Below are 21,531 nucleotides of genomic sequence, written 5' to 3' on the forward strand. Positions count from 1 at the left end.
TTTTAAAGCATCCCATAATTTTTCATGATCTACACAGGCAAAAGCTTTGCTGTAATCTATAAAGCACAGGGTGATTTTCTTCTGAAATTCCTTGGTCCGTTCCATTATCCAACGTATGTTTGTGATATGATCTCTGGTACCTCTTCCCTTTCTAAATCCAGCTTGGACGTCCAGCATTTCTCGCTCCATATATCGTAAGAGCCTTTGTTGTAGAATCTTGAGCATTACTTTGCTTGCACGGGATATTAAGGGAATATTTCGACAATTACTGCATTCTCTGGGATCCCCTTTCTTTGGAATTGGGATATATATTGAACACTTCCAGTCTGTGGGCCATTGTTTAGTTTTCCATATTTGTTGACAAACATTTGTCAAAATCTGGACAGATTCAGTCTCAGTAGCTTGAAGCAACTCTATTGGCATGCCATCTGTTCCTGGTGATTTGTTTATTCCGAGTATTTTAAGAGCAGCTTTCACCTCACATTCTAAAATTTCTGGTTCTTCATCATATGGTTCCTCCATAAATGACTCTGTCATCCTGGCATCTCTTTTATAGAGTTCTTCAGTGTATTGCTTCCATCTTCCTTTTATTTCATCTCGGTCGGTCAGTGTGTTTCCCTGTTGATTATTAATCAACATCCCTACTCTTGGTTTGAATTTCCCTTTCATTTCTCTAATCTTTTGGAATAAGGCTCTTGTTCTGCCCTTTTTGTTGTCATCTTCTATTTCTATACAATAACTATTGTAATAGTTCTCTTTGTCCCTATGTAGTAGTCAGTATATTGTTGCATTTTGTAAGTTATTTTCACTAATAAATATGTTTTGTACACACTTTTCCTTACTTATTGTATGTAGTTTTTGGTCAGAGAAAAGTGCAAATTTCAAATGATAGCTGCATTTTGGTTTGTGTATTGGTTCAGAAAGTGCTAATTTCTCCTTCATTCCCATCTCCTGCTCTACCGTGCAAATTTCGGAGCCTTTACGGCATCTAGAGCAGGGATGGACAACTTCTATATTCTCTTGAATACGGTGCGGGACCACGATACCTTGCGGAACGCCTCTTCCGATATGAACCGGCCCGTGCACTACGTTCTGCTACGAAGGCCCTCCTCCGGGTTCCAACTCACAGGGAGGCCCGGAGGGTGATGACAAGATCTAGGGCCTTCTCAGTGGTGGCCCCCGAACTATGGAACAGTCTCCCTGAGGAAGTACGCCTGGCGCCGACTCTGCTCTCCTTCCGGCGCCAGGTCAAAACCTTCCTATTCTCTGAAGCATTTTAAGTTACACTGATTTAATTTTAAAAATGTTTATTGTGTTGGATTGTTGCTTGTATTTTAGTATTGTTTTGTTATTTATTGTATTTTTATGCTGTTTTATGTTCACCGCCCAGAGAGCTATTGCTAGTCGGGCGGTATATAAATTTAATAAATAAATAAATAAATTGTTCTGTTGATGTGAAGTTCTTTGTCATTTGCTGAAGAGTGTCTGTATAGCTAAATATTGTTCCATTTAAAGGAGGAATAAACTCTTGCATCTTCAGACATGAATGAGATTTTTTGTGGAGACAATGCTACATCTGTGTCAATGGAAATGTTAAGCAAGATTTGCTCAACCAACAGAATACTTCCCATTTACTCACATGTCATTCTACTGTTCCATTTTTTTTATTGCATTTTAGCAACTTTGACCATTTCTGGCTGCTTTCTTATATGTTTTTCAATTGTTTGCTGAAAAACACAACACTGAAAACTAAGGACATATATATTCCAAGGCATTAAGACCATGTTAACATTTTAATCCGTGGCTTTAAATTATGGTGATGTAATTTATTGTTTTATTATATACTGTAACTATGGCATGGAAGAAAACAGGACAGCATATTCAAGGTCCAGTTGTTGCTTTATTTACAGATCATTTTCTGATTATTTCTTTGTGGAAAACCATTACATTTAAAGTGGTAAACAAAAGAATTGCTAAAAATGGTAAAAACAAACACTTTGTTAGCACGTGCCGTAACATGTTCTGTAGGACAGCAACATGTAAGCTTCCATTGAACACCCTGAGATTGTTCTCATGTGTAAATGTTGGCATGATCAAGCCCAAAGTATGCAATATATATTTAAAAAATCTTTCATGAGAGGGAATCAAGGCAGGCCTGTAGCCGGGGGGCAGGAGACAAATGGGGGTGCCCCCTCAGCTGTGCTTTGCTCCCCCCCCCAGGATTTTGATTATAGTACACATGAGGGGCTTTGGGAAATGAAGATGGTGGAGTAACTGGTGGAGCCTTGTTGTGTAGCACACCTACTCTATTAAAAAGAAAGAAAGACATTGTGAAGACTGCCCCCACTGCTATGCCTCTTGGTAAGGGGGAAGACCAACCTGGAAGTTCAGGGGTTGGAAGGGACGGCTTGGATCCCTGTTGCTTTCTTCAAATGATTTTACAGAGGTTTTCAGGCACACTTGAGCTTGGCAACATCTGCAAAATAATCTGAAGAAAGCAGCAGGGATCAGTGTCTTCCTTCCCCTGCATGGGGAGTGGCAAAGAGGGAATCAGTCCCTTTTCCTTTACTTTTTTAAAAGGAAGAAAGTTTCCTTTTTGTCTGTACTCCCCACCCCATTTGGGAATGAAGTGTTTGGTATTTTAAAAATGAAATAGGAACAGTTTCATGGTCCTATTTCTTAGCAGAGATATAAACACAACCAGCAGAATGAGAATCAACCAGCCCACCTTTTCCCTCAGACACAAATAACAGCAGACACAATCTTCTTAGGTAAAAAGATAAAGAATGTTTACTCACGACCTTTCATATGTTCAGGAAAAATAGGCTCTAGCTTAGATAGAAAAGTAGAAATCTCAGTCCATGATAATGGTCATCTTGGAGAGGAGCATGTGCATGCTTCACTCTCCTCAGGCTTAATGGAGAATATGTGACAACTACCAGACAAAGGAGGAGGAGGAAGAGAAGTGAGGTAACCCCACCCTTTAGGAAGTTACATCACTGGTAAACAGGTACATGGGATATCCCCCAAAATATCCCTTAAAGGGAACATGCAACTTTGCTTATTCTAATATGAAGTTAATGAACAGGTCTCTTTTTCTTTCTTTTCCCAAAGTTAAGGGGGAAATGTCATTCACTCCTACCCTTTTTTATCAGTGGGCAGGAAGGCAGGAACCAGGAAGGAGACTGAGGCTGTGGGCACAACTCAGCTCTATGGGGGACACACCTTCCTTCCCCACGGCAGATCTTTCAGGGCTTCCCACAGCGAAGTGTTGGGCCAATCATTGTCTCGGCCTGAGCCTACAGCAAAGGTTTTCCATTGGCCACACCTGAAAGACAAACAGGTTGATCTACCGATCAGTTGCAAAATGTGCCTGAAGCTGATTTTTTTTTTAAAAAAAAAAATGCACTTGAGGTGATCTGACCAGGTTTTACAGCATAAAGGGGCAGAGTCTGACTACTGTTGTGTGCCCCCGTTTTCAGAAAACAGAGGTAGAGACACACTGGAACTGGCACAACAGTAACCAGTTACCATGGAAGGGAAGGGGAGCAGGGAGAGGAGAGAGAGTGCGAGTGACCAGGGTCTTCTCAACCCTAGCAGTGCTGCTAACAAGACTGTGTGATGTCCCATCATTGTTCGCATTGCAGGTACTATTCAATTGGCACAAGTAGTACCTACAACAGAATTTTGCAGTATGGAAGACTCCCTGTTTTGGAACTCCAGAAACTCCATCCCATTTCCCCTCCTCCTAGTTTTCTGCCCCTCCCCCTTCCCCAAGTCAGTCAGCATTCTGTAGCCATTAAGCACTTTCAGATTCCACTGAATTATTTTTGATGTCCTCCCCCTGCAGGGGTTTTCCTAAAGATTTACAAACCTTAGCCCCCTCCCTCCACCTATACCTCCCTCTTATGGTTGGATAGTGCTATTTGGGCTACATAAGTAACAACATTCACAACCCGAACATAAAGAATAGAGGCAATAAGCCTTGATAATTGTGCAACTGCATTCTTCATTGCATTCCATTTGCACCAACCGTACTAACCAAGTGACTGAAAGATTCAAGGGAAAGATTCAAAATTTCCAAGCAACAAAACATTTGCAGTACAAATGCCAGGAAAATGAAAGTCTAACCTTAAGGGAGGATCTTTGAATCCTTGCAGAAGAGTTACAACTACACATTTATAGTACAGTGTAGCCAAAGGTAAGCATATATACATCCCACTGATTTCAATGAAAAGTTAAACAAGTTCTTAACTATCTCAACTCTAACCAACAGGACTTTACTTCGGTTGAGTTGTACTGTTACTGTGCAACGATGAACGGAAAGGGGCCTGGAAAGGACCTCAGTTATTGGACCATTTCTGTATTACTATGATATAAATCAACTTAATATTTTTCAATTTTTTATTTAAAAGCTACAAGCTAAATATGACAAAGTGGGAGAGCACTGCTGGCAAGCAGGCTATAAATCCATTATATCAGGAAGTTTAGGACAAATCTGTGTTTTATGCCAACATGCCTCAATCATTACATTTCACAGTTGCTGTATTTAGAAAAAGATTGGAAATCTGACACTGGTGGATAAGCCAGCACATAATCAAAACTCATAAGTCTTTCAAAGGCTGTTTGAATAGTACACAAATTAGATCTGTCTACCCAGAAATAACTTCAGTATTAAATATAACTGCCTGCCTGTTTGCAATCGTGCAATTGGTTAATTTAAAACAGCATTTCAATACAAACTAGACATTGCTCCATTCTTAATTGCCAAGCATACTTACAGCTTGTAGTTTATGCTGTAACCCAGAATTATTCTCTATCTACCAGGTCCTTGATCTGTAAAACCCCACTGAAGCAATAGAAATGGAGGGGCAATGAACAATTTGCATGCTTGCTATCAAAGAATCCTAAGGCAAAAGAGCATTGAAGAACTGCCTGCTAAAAATCATTTGCAGGTTTAAAACCAGGCAATGAATTAATCCAATAGCAGAGTTTATAAGGACTTTGATTTGTGGAGCAAATGAAAGCCAGGAAGTAAACTTCCTTTTTCAGGAATTAAACCACTAAACTTTGACTAGCAAGCTAGGAAAATAGCAAACGTAAATAGATTACCACTCTTAAATCCTATGCTTCTATGTTCCCAGGAGTGGCCACAATCATAGAAACTTGAATGTTGGTCAGAAACCATCCTTTTTCAATCTTACTGAGTCCAAATGTGACCATGGCTGGGTGGGTGGGTTATCTAACATGTACAGCTTCTTAAAACAGAATGGCTGCAAAATACCAATAGGGTTCCTATAAACAGAACAGACATTTACTTATTTCATGAACAGAATTTAGAGTTAGGATGGATGAAACAGTCTATTACTTTTGCATGTATTCAGCTCATAACCTGTATAATCTCACTGCCAAACTAAGATATATTTTAAAAGAAAAAACGCACAAAACTTTGCATTTAAATATCAAAATAGCACATTTCTAAATGTATTTTTCTCCAGATACACATCTTTAAACACATATTGAGCCAGAATTTCACCAAAATATTCAGGAAGTGTGGAAACACATTAGTCTGGGAGGTTTGGATCAGGTCACTGAACATTAGCATTCACAAAGATTTAATTCCTCAAGTATCTTCAAGTCAGAGCCAGTACCAGCATGAGATCCTATATAACTCCCAAAAGTCAGAGCTCTAAGCCCCACACAGCCACATCCTCTCACAAGAGAGTCATGTTCCTCTACCATCATGGTTAGATAGTGGGAAAGAACAGGCCTAGCTTGGATTCTGCTCTGGGAAAGGCCAGGAAGCCACTGGTGTGACCCTATTGCAGTTAAGAACATGAGCCCTGCTGGATTAGGCCAATGGCCCATCTAGCCCAGCATCCTGTTCTCACAGTGGCCAACCAGATGCCTATGGGAAACCCACAAGCAGGACCAGCGTGCAACAGCACTCTCCTATTTGTCCTGCTCAGCAACTGGTGTTTAGAGACATACTGTCTCAGTATTTCCCATCCCTCACATGTATGTTCGTCCACTTTTTCTTCTTTTCTCGAGGATCATCCCTGGCAAGTAGCAATGGGCTCTTGAAATGAGAAGCAACCTGCCAGAGGAAAAAAAAGGAGGGAGGAGTACTCAAGCAGGCTTGTTCATATAGTACTAAAATATGACTTAGCATAGTATCCAAACCAGGCCAGTGTTTCTCTTGCTTGGACTTAGCTGATTTAGGCAAGCATGGTCATCAACTGATGCAGTTTAGCTGTCAAGTGTGTGAGCTAGGGAGTTCCCACTTCAAATCTCATCACAGCCATGGACTCATCCCTTGCCATCAAAGGGAAAATAATACTGACCTATATTGTAAAGGCATATACAAAGAGGGTAAGAGCACTCAAAGGGTGTTGAATATTCTGAAGTGCTATATAAATTGACAAGTATTTTCATTAAGTGAGAAAGAAACCCTTTTTTGGATAAGCCCCAGTGCTTGCATTCTCTTTGATTTAGCTGTCCTGTAGAACTGAAAGCCAAGTGTCTGTGACCTGGACCTAATAAAGGGGGTGATGCTGGAGTCAGAGATCGAGCAGAAGCTGAGCCATAGAGTTCTGGAGCTGTGTAAGTGATCTGGACACTGAGGAGCACAGTAGGGATCTATTTACCTAGCAAAAAGAGTCCAGAAGAGTCTGACTTAGATCCTCACTACTAACTCCTCCTCTTCCTAGCCATCTGCTGGGCCATTCTTCACAGCTTATGCTCCCCCCCCCGCACTTGAGGTGTCCACAGCCACAATTCTGGCCTTCCCACTGGGTCTGCTGCAACCTTTGCTCTCGAGGTCTGGGTGATGAAGGAGAGTTGGGGATCAAGGCAGCACTTGGGCCTTGGGCTGTGGTTTGATGGGTTATTGGGAGGGCTTAGGTGAGACATCCCTGACCCAAGACACTTCAGGGACTTTTGTGGGCCTTTCCAGGTCTCTCAGCTATATTGGGACTCTCTGCAGGGCCCCATGCCTCTTCCTCAGAGGTCTCCCTCTGAGAGGGCTACTAGCATTGTTTTTCGTTGGGGCCTTAGGGGTGGGCAAGTTGGGCGGTTGCCCAGGGAACCAAGCGGAGCTGAAGGGGGCACACAAGGCTGTGTGTTCTGAATGTACTATCTGCAGTGAGCTAGGATGGCAAAAAGCAAATGTCTGTAACCTTGTTTTTCAAGGTTCTGCAGGTTGTTTGGGTACTAACTACAAAAATGATCTTTCTTCAATTAGCTTTAAAGTATGTTTCTTTCTCCGTTTCTACTTTGATGTCATTTGAGCTAGGTAAAAAGAGTGGAACACAACTTTGAGGCAAAGTTACTGAGCACTTAGCACTTCATATACTATAAACACTACATAAATAATAATAAAATAAAGCCATAAGCTGTAAAAGGTCAGCTGGATACCTTTCTTATTTATAACTTTGATTCATTCTTTTTAATATAAAAATAATGGATATTTTTAAAACAAAGAATGCTTACCAAAAGAAACTGCCACACATGCATGCATACATTAAAAGTAAAACCTGTGATAGCTGAGGAGGGAGTGTTGGAGGTCAGAAAGGAGAACTTGTAGCAGAAGCCATTGGTGTGTGTGTTGAACAAAATAAAGAATATAGGCCTACAACTCCATGGGGCTAGAACTCCATGAGAGTCATCCTTTGAGATCCACCCACACCACATGACAGAGACTTCATTGGGATCCTATAATTAGAGCAGGAGTGCACTGAAAGCAGAGTAACAAATAAGAGAAAGTTTACTCTGGGCCCTTTTCATAGGCATTGCTGGGGAAAAGCCTGAGAGTAGCAGGGTCTGTTACATTGGTATGTTTTACAAGCCATACAACTTGGTAACACTGCAAAACTGCAGGGCGGCTGGGGCGGGGGGCAACTGGGACCATTTGTCCAAGGCCTCTACAAAACAAGAAACTGCCTACCTCAGTTCCTGTGTGTACCATTGGCCCCTGTCCTGACCCTGCCACATTGCTCACCAGAATTCTTAGTACTGTGTTTAAAGTATTCATAAAAAGAGGAAGCGGTATATCAGTGTAAGATGACACTGAATCTCATCATGTACTTGTGACATAAAGGGACTTCTCCCTGGCCACGATGAAATAAATATTTTACATATTTGTGTATGAAACCAAATAGATTGCTAATTTGAGGCTTAAGCTGGCTGTAAAAATGTGTGCTTGGAAGGCTGGTAGGGAAGAGCCAGCTTATTAACTAGGCCTGCAGCCGAAGTGTAAGGGACTCTAAACCAATCACAATAAGGTAAAATCTTCCTTTATATCTGGGTAGCCTGTAATAGATATAAGATTGGTCAGACAGGCTTATTATTGGCCCAAGCTAAGTAGTCCTCCTTACAGAGTTTGTTGTAAAGAGAGAAGGAACAGAGAAGGCTTTAAGGAAGAATTCTGTGGCAGAGTAGGTGGCTTGTTCTTGTCACAGAAATCCAGGCCCACTGCAGAAAGAATTCAAGGAGTGAGTGAGTGCCACCTAAGATTTTCAGGCAAGGTGCCATTGGAGAGTAATTTTCTGTGGCAGTTATCACAGGGAAATGCATAGGAGTGGTGTGAGCCAGGCCTTAAGGGAGGAATCCTTCCTTCCTAAGTAGTGGAGAAGGCCAGCAGCAGGCCAGAACCAGAAAAATCTGTGAGACATAGCCCCAGGAAATAGAAAGGTGCTCTGCCAGAAGCGGTTTGGAATTTGAAGGAGAAATTCTCACATGTAGACTGTGCATGCAATAATTCTCACATGTGGCCCCTAGCTTTCTACACACATGCATGGGTTCTTGTAGTGGGCAACAGCAGGGCTCCCAAATTCACACCTGCACTAGGCCCCATAAACTCTCTGGGTGGCCCTGCGAAGCTGATCACCGGGGGGGGAGGGGGATAGGGTACTCCTTGCCCAGAGCACTATTTATCCTACGGCCGGCCCTGCACTAATTATTTGTCTTATTTTAAAGACACTGAATGGTATAGGCTCTGGTTATATTTGACTTTTGCTTACACTTATTTACAAAGTCTAACTTTCATAATGAACAAAATAAAAAAAGGTGAGAATAAAACTTAAAGCCCATGCAACATTTTTGCAAATGCACCAAAATTCATGTATTGTAAATTACACTGCATCACTTTTCTTCTTAGGAGAAGAGATTGTGCTGGACTCCATTAGGAAGAAATATGTGGGGAGTGCATGAAGGAATACATCTATTCAACCTCCAGTGTCTTTAATACATAAGTGAAATTATCTAAATATTGAAAACATGTTCTTACTTTTAATGGTATGGAGCTTCACTGTAGCCAGAGGAAAACATTTTCCCTACTTACTAATTATGAAAGATCATAACAGTACTTGAAATTTATGTGCGTTGAAGTAATTTGGTTATTTTACAACACACATGAGGCCCACATGCATGTTTTACAACAGCTCACTAAGGACTAGCCAAGCACCTGGCTGAGTTTGTCATGAGGAAGAAAAGGAAAGTGCTTGATAAAACTTTAGAAGCATAGAGACAAAAACAGTCCAAGGTAAGATTTAGGATAGGATACATCGGCTGATGACACCAGAGCATCATGTAATATTGTATGCCAGTGTGGTTGGCAATAGTGGTACACAAGGTTCAGTTTTTTGTTAATGCAAAGGAGAGCTGGACTGTGGTGCACCGCATATACATGTGCTTTTTTTAACAAAAGCACAACATAGCAATAAAACTCCAGGATTACACAATGTTAGTGATTAACACTGCCAACAGCAATGGCAGTACAAATGTTTGGGATCAAGGTGCTGGCCTGTTTAAAATGTTTACTCCCAAAAGAACTGGATTCCTAGGAATAAACATTTCCATTGAACATGTCATCTTTGGTAAGCGTATATCTCAGCAAGAAGATCTGTTAAACAAATTCAGCTTCCTTGGTTTTATTAAGATTTAAAACACAATCAAGTAAAAACAACTCTTCTTTGCTAATTGGCACCCCAGAGAATGTTAACAAATCCAAACCATAAAGTTAAAACAAAAGCAGGCAGAAACGCATTGTTGATAGAGAAAAATAAATGTTACCATTCAAGAGTTGAAGGGATTTGCCTTTTGAAATAAAGTCATGTCTGAAGATGAATTACCAGTGACACATACTTTTTATGTTGTTTGCAGGAATTCGTTAATAAGCAAACATTCCTTCAGTTCAACTTTAGTTATAGAATGAAATGTATGTGTAGTATACCCACTGCCAGATAGTTTAAGCCTGGGCCAGAAAATCCAATTCTCACCAGTTTCATGGTGGTAAAAAAGATGAAAACAAACAAAGTTGTTAACTATTTGTTGCCCTTCAATGTTACTCCAAAATCAGCTTCTGCAAAGGCATTTCACCCTAGTACAGCCATTTTAAAAAGTGATGTGATGCCGCGTAAGGTAAGAAGATAACTATATAAAGACTAAGGGTGCTACCAGATGGGGCCCTTATATCACAAACAAATTGGTCAGATCTGATATCATTGTGTATGAAGTTGCCAGGTTCGATCCCTGAGACTGATCATGTATCTTTGGGAGACGAGAAAGTCAGCCAAGTGCAGGTGTTCTTGCAACCCTGTAATGGGAAAAACCACAAGGTGGGATTCTCCCTTCGTCCTGCACAACTTTTAAAGATGAAGAAGACCTCTTGAAGGCTGGGCCTGGCAACCAAGAGGTCTTCTATATCTTTAAAAGTTGTGCAGGGAGGAGGGAGAATTCCACCTTGTGGTTTTTCCCATTACAGGGTTGCAAGAACACCTGCACTTGGCTGACTTTCTCTTCTCCTAGGATCAGTCTCAGGGATTGAACCTGGCAACCCTAGTATGTACTTGGCAGATTACCTTCCACACATCCCTGTTTTTTCATTCATTAACATTCATTGCTGTTCTGTCACTTGCATACCAACGGGCAGAGCTTGACAGAGGCCTCATCTGCACTATACTGTTAAAGCACTATTATACCACTTAACAGTCATGGCTTACCCCCAAAGAATACTGGGAACTGTTGTTTGTTAAGGGTGCTGAGAGTTGTTAGAGGACTCAGAGCTACAGTTCCCAGAGTTCAATCCCTCTTCCCAGGGAACTCTGGGAATTGTAGCTTTGTGAGAGGAATAGGGGCCTTCTTACAACTCTCAACACTCTTAACAAACTACAGTTCTCAGAATTCTTTGGGGAAACCATGATTGTTTAAAGTGATATAATAGTGCTTTAAATGTATAGTGCAGATGGGTTTTTGTGTCCCTCCCCTCAGTTACTCCTCCCCTGCCTTTTACTCTTCTGAGAGTGTGTAAAAGTACTTTTGTACCTTTACAAACAAAATTCCCAGCAAGAGTACACAAGCACAAGAACAAAGGCTGGATGACAGCTAGAGCGTAAGCGGCGAAAGACGTGCTGTGAGGCTGATCGGGCACAAGTAAAACATAATAACTGTGCCTACTGTGTGGTGCTGAAGGCGGCAAAGAAGGCCCACTTCTCTGCCTCCATCTCATCCTCAAGTAGCCGTCCAGTGGAGCTTTTCCTTATTGTTAGGAGTCTGTTGACACCAACTCCAGGAAATTGAGTTTTAGACCCCTCGGAGGCCCACTCTGAATTGTTTGCAAGATACTTTGAGGATAAAGTTGCTCACCTCCTTAGCAGTCTAGATGCCCTATCCACATCTACTGTAGTCCCCAATGAGGTGTCCAGTGCAATGTCTGCTGCAACCTCTTAGGAACGATTTCTGTTGATGTGGTCTGATGACGTAGACAAGGTACTTGTGATGATGCGGCCAGCAACATGTCCTCTCGACCCTTGCCCTTCTTGGCTTATTAAAGCTTACCAAGGGGGTTTGACCAAGTGGATCCAGGGTGTAGTCAACACATTACTGCAGGAGGGAATGGTTGCAGCTGCCCTTTGACCACTCCTGAAAAAGTCCGCTATGTACCCATTGGTCTGAGACAATTACCAACCGGTCGCAAATACCCCCTTCTTAGGGAAGGTGATTGAGAGGGTTGTGGTGCAGCAATTGCAAGTACTCTTGGATGAAACAGATTATCTTGACCCGTTCCAGTCAGGGTTCAGGCCTGGTTATAGGACTGAATCGGCCTTGGTCGCTCTGATGGATTACTTTTATCGGGAGAAGGACAGGGAGAGTGTGACCCTGTTACTCTTACTTGATCTCTCAGTGGCTTTTGATACCATTGACCACGGTATCCTTCTGGGCCAACTTGGTGAGATGGGTATCGGAGGCACTGTCTTACAGTGGTTCTGATCCTACCTCCAAGGTCATTCATTCATTCATTCATTTGTTTATTTATTATTTTATTTATATCCTGCCCTTCCCAGCAGGAGCCCAGGGTGGCAAACAGAAGTGCTAAAAACACATCAAAACATCATAAAAAGAGACCTTAAAATACACCAAAACAAACAACTTTAAAAACATTTTTTTTAAAAAGCTTTTAAAACATCTTTTAAAAAGGGTTAAAAAACATATTTAAAAAATATATATATATTAAAAAGCAATTTCAACACAGATGCAGACTGGGATAGGTCTCAACTTAAAAGGCTTTCAGAGAATAGCATTGGGAGACTGTCTTTCAGCCCCCTGGCAGATGTGCTGTGGGGCATCGCGGGGTACCATCTTGTCCCCCATGTTGTTTAACATCTATATGAAGCCCTTGGGAGCAGTCATCAGGAGATTTGGGCCGAGGTGTCAGCAGTACACTGCCAATACCCAGCTCTATTTCTCTGTAACATCTGAATCAGGAGATGCCATTCAAGGCCTGAACCGCTGCCTGGACTCGGTGGTGGGCTGGATGAGGGCAAATAAACTGAGTCTGAATCCTAGCAAGACAGAGGTGCTGTGGGTTGGTGGTTTCCGAGTTCAGATAATTGATCAGTTGCCTGCTTTGGATGGAGTCATACTCCCTCTGAACGAGCATGTCCGTAGCCTGGGGGTCAGGACCGATCCCAAAGGGTCGGGCCCTGGCTGAGGGCCCCTGGAGCCACAGAGACCCCTGAGGGGCCTCTCAACAGGATGGGGGAGGAGTAGTGCTCCTTTTCCGCGATCTGCGGCAGAGTAGCTGCCGCAGATCGTAGAGAGGGAGCTTCTTCTGCCCGCCCGTCTCTCCTATCTTTTGAGGCTATGCATGCAGGACTGCCATTAACCAAGATGGCGGCTGAGGTTTCCCTAAGGGGCTGAAGCCTCCAGCGTCATCTTGATTGATGGCAGTGATGTGCGCGCATAGCAGCCCGTGTAGCCACAAAAGACAGGAGAGATGGAGCCACCAAATGGGCGGGCGGAAGAAGCTCCCTCCCTGCGAGAGACAGGAAGGCACGTGTGCATGTGTGTGTGCGCGTGTGCACTGGGGCCCAAGGCAAGCAGGAGCCCAAGGGCCCCAGCATGTCTGGAGCCAGCCCTGCTGGGGGTGCTCCTGGATCCATCTTTGTCGCTAGAGGCCCAGGTGACCTCAGTGGCTAGTGTGAAAGAATAATGAACTTTGACCTTTCTGATAAGTAGGGTTCTATAATCAATATACTTATATCTGCTTATAAGAGTTGGGAGGCTTTCTATCATATCTCTGCTGGTGGCAGGAAGCCATGCTTCCCAATCTGGGCACGTATGGACTGAGCTTGACCTGTGGGGTAGGCCTACTTCCCCAATGTTTGGCACCTCATCGTGTGTCTCTCCAATTCCCTGCTGGGAACTGTGGCTCATCCCTTGCCTTCTGTCCCCCTCTCTGTTCTCACCGGTCCCACAGGGCCAATAACACCAGGTGCAGGAAACCTCAAGCCTGGATTTGCCAAGGAGCTGCACTCTCACACTGCTGAGAAGAGGCAATCCCCAGACTCTGTTGGCTTAGCAGGGCTACTGTGCCCTCCACGCCTCGCAGTCACATGTGAGATGGGAGCCCAAAGGTCCCCTGCCATGGAAACGCCTCCCCTCTTCACAAGACCAACACTTATCTAATAAACAATCTAATAAAAACTACTCTCATGGGGGTCATACAAGTCTCAATACAAATTTAAGGGTCAACAGTTTCACCAATGCTGATGAGGTGCTTTCCTTTTTGGTTTCTTCTCTACTGTATCTAAATATGCTGCTTAGTAGCGTCCCAAAGATTTGGAGTGCCCTGCACCACCATATGGGACAATGCTCGTCAAACAAGCAATGGGGGAAGATTCAAGAAGCCCCAGATGATCCGGCACAGCTTAAAAGCTGAAGTAGCCTTTGAATGCTTTAAGATAAGGAAAATAAGTTGTGATCAAACGAAACATTTCACAGAGTGTTAGTTCTAAGTTTCAAGTGGCTGTTTATAAACCAAGTTCTTAGGATTTTTATTTATTCATTTATTTATTATTTGATTTATATCCCGCCCTTCCTCCCAGCAGGAGCACAGGATGATACAAGTCGGTCTATAGAAAGTGTGAATTAGGATATAGGCGGGTATCAACCTGGCACATGGATGGGCAGGGCCACAATGTGTAAAATGACCACCCAGAAGGTGTAAGATATTGCTATATATGGTTATAAGATGTGCTTTTTGGTTATGACATATGTATGATGTGTAATCACTTTATAAAGCTCTGCTTTGCATGTTTTGGGCAGAGACGGTTGTTGGTGACCCCTCTCCCAATGATCATTGGCCTTCTGTATCTATCAATAAACTTTCTCCTTTGGAGCACAATCAAATGATTGGAGAGTTTTCCTTCAACAATTTGTTCCTTCCACACTAGGAGTGCCTTTTACCAGCTTCGGCTGGTAAGACTGCTGCGGCCGTTTCTGGACCAGGATAGCCTGACCACTGTTGTTCATGCACTGGTAACCTCCAAGCTGGATTACTGTAATGCGCTCTGTGTGGGGCTGCCCTTGAGGTTTTTCCGGAAGCTGCAGCTGGTGCAAAATACGGCAACGAAACTGCTCACTGGGGCAGGGTATTGCCAACATGTCACACTGCTGCTGAAAGAATTGCACTGGCTGCCCATTTGCTACCGGGCCAAGTTCAAGGTTCTAGTTTTGGTGTACAAAGCCTATACAGCTTGGGACTAGGATACCTGAAAGACCTTCTTATCCCTTATATACCCAGTCAATCGCTGCGCTCTGCAGGTGAGGGCCTCCTGCAGATACCATCTTATCAGGAGGTTCATTCTGCACAACATAGGAAGCAAACCTTAAGTGTGGTGGCATCTACCCTATGGAATTCCCTCCCATTAAATATTACACAGGCACCACCTCTGTTATCTTTTCGGCACCTATTGAAGACCTTCCTCTTTCAACAAGCCTTTTAAGTTGAGACCTTATCCCAGTCTGTGTTGGAATTGGTTTGAAATGTTTTTAAACCTTAAAAAAAAAACCCCAATATGTTTTTAACCTTTTTTTAAGATGTCTTCAAAGCTTTTTAAAAAATGTTTTAAAGATGTTTTGTTTTAATGTATTTTAAAGTCTGTTTTTATGATGTTTTAAAGTGTTTTTAGTGCTTTTGTTTGTTGCCCTGGGCTCCTGCTGGGAGGTAGGGCGGGATATAATTCAAATAATAATAAATAATAAAAATAACAAATGTTACTAGCCTTAGTTATGTTACACAACAGACAAAATGGAAGCTTGTGCTTTTGCTTGGGATATCCATTTCTGAGCTTTTAAAATATTTTTAATACTGAGGTCTTGCAAGAGAGTGCTTTTTTTTTTTTGCATTGATACCCCACCTTTTCTTCAAGGTGGAGACATACAAGGTAGAGAGCTCAAGGTAACATACAAGTAAAAATAAAAAGATCCTGTAGTCCTCTGAATTAAAATGCCACAAATTTTAAAAGGTTTACTTATTATTACACTTTTGTTCTACTTCTCAGCTAAAAGTGTCCCTGAAGCAACTACAATTGTCTATTAACAATGATCTGCAGAAGACAGAAGCCACAGTTAAAATTACCCCCCCAAAAATCAGAAAACGGCAAGAACAATTCAGCAATTTAGCCTTGGTCTTTATTTCTTCCCTCTCCTCTCTTTTTTGGATCTATGATCCCTAATCAATCTCAATCAATTTATTACATATTTATTAAAGTTCCTCTCCCTGCCTTGCCTTCCCCCAATTTTTAGAGCACTGCCAAATGAGTTCACATGCATCATTTCTGCTGAGTTCCTGAAAAGGTACTGAATTCCTTAAAATTGAAATCAGCCCTGCAAATGTAAAAGACATAAGCAGTCGGAACTGATGACTAAAAAAGACGAATGAAGTAATAGTAATGCTGGTGAGGCTGTTTGTCTCCAATGTGCCATAGACAGTAAAGCAAACTTAAAATTTCTCAAGCAACATCAGCTATGCACACAAAAAAATATGTGATGAGAAGCAGACAGGATCAGAAGTTCAGGCAAAGGTGCTCACTGTAAATGGAAAGGAATATATCCCCCCACCCATCCCTAATTCTGTTGTTATTGTTCCTATTGTGTGAGATCTCCTAGCTGCAGGAACCAATGTCATGTTGTGCAGACTTCCTTAATTTCCTGTAAAATCCCTCAATGGAAGACATTTTTCAAGTAAATTTCTTCTCTATCCATATATCCAGTCTTTCCCCATATAGTTCTCTGCCCTCCTCACTCTGCCCCTCCCCACTGCATTTGCTAACAACCTGATAAAAAACCTATAGCTAACAGTGTTCTATTGTGTACATCCATCCAATAAAAGCCCACCATCACCACTTTCCGGACTACTTTCTCTTTCTGGGGACTAATACAACTATTAAAAACAACACAAGCCACCAGCCCAGTGGTTCCCAATCTTTGAGTATGGGACTCCCTTTGTAACCTGGAATATTTTTGTGACCCCCCCACATGTTAATTGTTGTAATTTTAGTCTGTTAATTGAAAAAATACATAATGAAGCATTAAATAATGTCACTTTTTATTCATCACTAAAACAAATATGATGATGATAATAGTTATTACCTACACTTCACCAGAAGGTCCCAGGGCAGGTTACAGCAGTATCAACAACGTTTAACAAATTTTGAAGGAAATGAAAGCAAGGAGATAAAAGTAAACCACCCAGAGTGATGAACAGAACTGGATGATGCCAGGATATTTGGACTCTAGTTTTAGGTGTTCCACATCTATACAATGATGCTTCCCCTTCAGCATTCAGCTCAGGAAGCTCCATATGAAAATAATCATATGTCTAACAGACAGAATGTCAACTGGTGAAGCTTTCCCCATAATTATGTTTCCATACTTGAAAAGGTTTAATTTAATTTCTGTTTAATTTCTGCCTGCCACACGGCTGTAAAAGGTAGAAGAGCCCTGCTCTCCCCCATGCCAACTGCGTGCACATGAAGTGCAGGCTCGCAAGTTGGTGGTGCGCAGAGCAGCCATTAATTCATTTTTAAAATTAATAAATAATTATTCTCTTGGCTCTTTGCAACCCTCCTGGGTTGAATTCGCAACCCCCCTGGGGGTCCTGACTCTTAGATTGGGAACCACTGCACTAGCCATCATATAAGTGCAGTGTAAATTAATCTATATGAATAGAACTGGCATCAGGTCCTGCAAAATGCATCAATACTATCAGTCTGTGTGTGCATGTATAGGCCAGGAGTGGCCAATGTGGTGCCATTCAGATGTTGGACTCCCAACTCCCAGCAACACCAGTGGCTTTGCCAATGGTGAGGGATAATGGGAGTTGTACAGAGAAGCACATCGGCTACCCCGGTGTTGACAGTCAGCTATATAGATATAGACAGACAGGGCAGAAAGACATACAGATAGGTTCAGATATGGATATAGACAAATGCAATTAATGTCTGAAGGGGGCTACTGCAGAGAAGAAATCTGGAGTCTTGCTGTGATCCCAGTAATTTAATTTAATCTAATTCATTGGATTTCTTAGTCGCCCATCTGGCTGGCCATCCAGCCACTCTGGGCGACGTACAAAATGAACAAAATAACACAAAGTGACACACCAATACAATAACATTAAAATCTAAAAGCGATAATGGTAAAATCTAGCCCACCCCAAAGGCCTGCCTGAAGAGCCGGGTCTTCACGGCCCGGCGGAAACTCATTGTAGAGGGGGCCTGGCGGAGATCATTTGGAAGTCCTCACCAGTCTAGCTGTTTTGACTGGTGGGATAGAGAGAAGGTCTTTTGAGGCCGATCTTGTTAGGCGGCATAGCTGATGATGCTGGAGGGGCTCCTTCAGATAGACTGGGCCAAAACCGTGTAGGGATTTAAAGGTCAAAACCAACACCTTGAATTGGGCCCGGCAAGCAACTGGTAGCCAGTGCAACTCTCTGAGCACTGGAGTTATGTGATCTCGCCAGAGGCTGCCTTTAATCAGGCGCGCCGCCGCGTTCTGAACCAGTTGCAGCTTCCAGACCGTTTTCAAGGGTAACCCCACGTAGAGCGCATTACAGTAGTCAGGGCGAGAGGAGACCAGGGCATGTACCACCGATGGGAGCAGGTGATTGGGAAGGTAGGGGTGTAGCCTCCGTATCAGATGGAGTTGATACAGCACCGCCCGGCTCACAGCCGAGACCTGAGCCTCCATGGACAGTATGGAGTCAAGAATGACCCCGAAGCTGCAGACCTGGTCTTTTAGGGGCAGTTGTAACCCATTGAGCACCAGGTCCAAATCCCCTAACCTTCCCTTGTCTCCCACGAACAGTACCTCGGTTTTGTCAGGGTTCAGTTTCAGCTTATTCCTTCCCATCCAGGCACTCACCGAGTCCAGGCACTTGGACATGGTTTCTACAGCCAACCTCGGTGAAGATTTGAATGAGAGATAGAGCTGTGTGTCATCCGCATATTGGTGACACTGCAGCCCAAATCTCCTGATGATAGTCCCCAGCAGCTTTATATAGATGTTAAATAGCATCGGGGAGAGGATGGAGCCCTGCGGCACCCCACAAGTGAGAGGCCAAGGATCCAAAACCTCATCCCCCAATGCCACTCTCTGGTACCTATCAGAGAGGAAGGAACGGAACCACTGCAGAACAGTGCCCCCTATGCCTAACCCCTCCAATCTGTACAAAAGGATACCATGGTCAACGGTGTCAAAAGCCGCTGAGAGATCCAGGAGGACGAGGAAGGTACCTTCACCCCTATCCAACACTCTCCTCATATCATCCACCAAGGCGACCAAGGCTGTTTCAGTCCCATGTGCAGGCCTGAAGCCAGACTGAAATGGATCCAGATAATCCGCTTCCTCCTAGTGCACTTGCAACTGCTTCACCACCACTCGCTCAACCGCCTTGCCCAAGAATGGTAAATTTGAGAATGGGCAAAAGTGGTTTAAATCTTGGGGATCCAAGGAGGGCTTCTTTAAAATTGGTTTTATTACTGCCTCCTTGAGAGCTGATGGCATCATGCCCTCTTCCAAGGACGCATTTACCACCGCCTTGACCCCCTCGCCCAGTCTATTCTTGCAGTTCATGATGAACCACGATGGGCAGGGATCGAGTAAGCAGGTAGTTGGCCTTAAGGTTGCAAGCACCTTGTCCACTTCATCAGAAGGAAGAAGCTGGAACCAATCCCACATCACCGGAAACCCACTGGCAGACTCTGGCTCACTCACTGTATCCACAGTGTGCGGAATCGTACTCTTTAGACAATCGATTTTATCCGCAAAGTGCTTTGCAAACTCATCACAGGAGGTTTTAGAATGTCCCATCGGTTCCGAAGCAACTGGACCAACCAGGCTTCGGACCACTTGGAACAGCCTCCTGGGACAGCACTCTGTGGATGCAATAGAGGCAGCATAGAAATCCTTCTTTGCTGCCCTCATCGCCACATGGTAGGCCACTGCAACCGCTCTAACCCATGTCCTATAGTCCTCGGAGCGAGATTTCTGCCACCAGCGTTCTAGCCGTCTCACCTCCCACCTCAGAATTCACAGCCATGGAGTATACCACGGTGCTGTCTGAGTCCTTTTTAGGGGGAGAGGGCGTTTTGGAGCCACCCGGTCTAATGCCCTGGTGATCACCTCATTCCACTCCTTCACCAGGGAGTCGACTGAGTGCCCATCTGCAGGCTCCATAAAATCCCCAAGCGCATTCAGGAATCCATCTGGATCCATGAAATGCCTGGGGCAGACCATCCTAATGGGCCCTTTGCCCCCATGGATGGTGTGTGGCATCAAAACGTCTACTCTCACCAAATAGTGATCTGACCATGACAAGGGGGTAAGAGATGTAGCCCCCATTTTCAGATCACTCCCCTCCTCTCCCGAGGCAAATACAAGGTCAAGTGCATGACCAGCTACATGGGTGGGCCCCATGGAAATAAGGCGCAGGTCCCAGGGAGCCATGGTTTCCATGAAATCCCGAGGTGCCCATGTGAGGGCGGTCCCAGCATCTACGTTGAAATCCCCTAGCACCAGCAAATTTGGGGATTGTGCCCGCACATCCAAGACCACCTCCAGCACCTTGGCCAGGGAGTCCGTCGTGCAGCGGGGTGGATGGTACATGAGCAGAATCCCTAAGCTGCCCTTTGGGCCCAACGTCCAGTACATGCAATCTGCAACCTTAGTCTCATGGAGAGGAGGTCTGGTGAGAACCAGGGACCCCCGATAGATGACCGCCACTCCCCCTCCCCATCTCCTGACCCTCGGTTGCTGCACATATAGGAACCCAGCTGGACACATGGCCTCAAGGATGGGAGCTGCGGCCTCATCCAACCAGGTTTCCGTAATACATGCCAGATCCGCGCCCTCATCCAATATCATATCATGGATGAGAGATTTTTTTGGGCAATGGACCTAGTTGCTTTGCCTGGATGTTTGATCCTCTTGTATTCTGACTAGAATTAACACTGGAGAAAGATGGACGAAAATATCCCTCCTTCCCTACTTCTTCCTTTGGGTTCACTTAGATAAATTATTCCCATCTGCATCTTGATATGACCAAATGTTAATCATAGGAGCCATAGACAAAGTCCTGAGGGGGAAAGGGATACAATCTGGACTCCATTGCAGCATCTGACTTCTACAAGGTACACTGCTGAGGGTTATTGCTATTTACCTCCTTGCATACCTGCACTCTGGTAGAAAGAGGCAAAGGGATAGCCTAGACAGGGAAAGACCTGCTAAATGTGGGGCTTTCCTCGGCATCATCCATATCTCAAAATGGTAGCTGGTCAGTGAGGCACCATGAGAATGCTTCTGCTGTCCAGGCGGTGAACACCCCTGCTTTAGTGCCAGGGTGGTGGTGACGGCCGGCAGGCCTGCATGCGATGCTACTGAAAACAAAACAATATAATTCCATAAAGAGGGGTAGTTCCTTCTCCACCTGTCTGGAAAATTTGCTACAACCTGTCTTTTTCTGGCTTCCCAAAGAACACCATCCAAACCGAAGCAAGTCTGGAGGGCAAATCTGCTTCCTATACGTATCAGTTCAGAATTTATCTCCAGATTTAGCGCTGTAGGCTGGCAAAGGAAACACATGTGAAGTATCCGTCACTTTGGATTTGGCCACTACCAATAAGGCTGTAGACATGGGCTTCATCATATGGCAAAGGAAAGTGTAAATAGAAAATTGTCTTAAAGGGAGCTGAT

The 21,531-nt window shown here is 43.7% G+C and overlaps 1 protein-coding gene across 5 annotated transcripts in view; it reads right to left on the bottom strand.

Moving 5' to 3' along the window:
* SUGCT (succinyl-CoA:glutarate-CoA transferase) overlaps positions 1 to 21,531 on the bottom strand; it is a 483,400-nt gene that overhangs the window by 62,671 nt on the left and 399,198 nt on the right. Inside the window, exon 14 of one of the 5 annotated variants that reach the window (XM_061586664.1) lies at positions 2,032 to 3,328. The exons of the other annotated variants lie outside the window; for them this stretch is intronic. Within the exon in view, the coding sequence (XP_061442648.1) occupies positions 3,300 to 3,328 (29 nt within the window). The 3' untranslated portion in view covers positions 2,032 to 3,299. Of the gene's footprint in view, positions 1 to 2,031; positions 3,329 to 21,531 lie in introns of those variants that run through there. 5 annotated transcript variants of the gene reach the window in all.

The sequence above is a fragment of the Rhineura floridana genome, chromosome 10 (assembly GCF_030035675.1).
Source record: "Rhineura floridana isolate rRhiFlo1 chromosome 10, rRhiFlo1.hap2, whole genome shotgun sequence".
Lineage (NCBI taxonomy): Eukaryota > Metazoa > Chordata > Lepidosauria > Squamata > Rhineuridae > Rhineura > Rhineura floridana.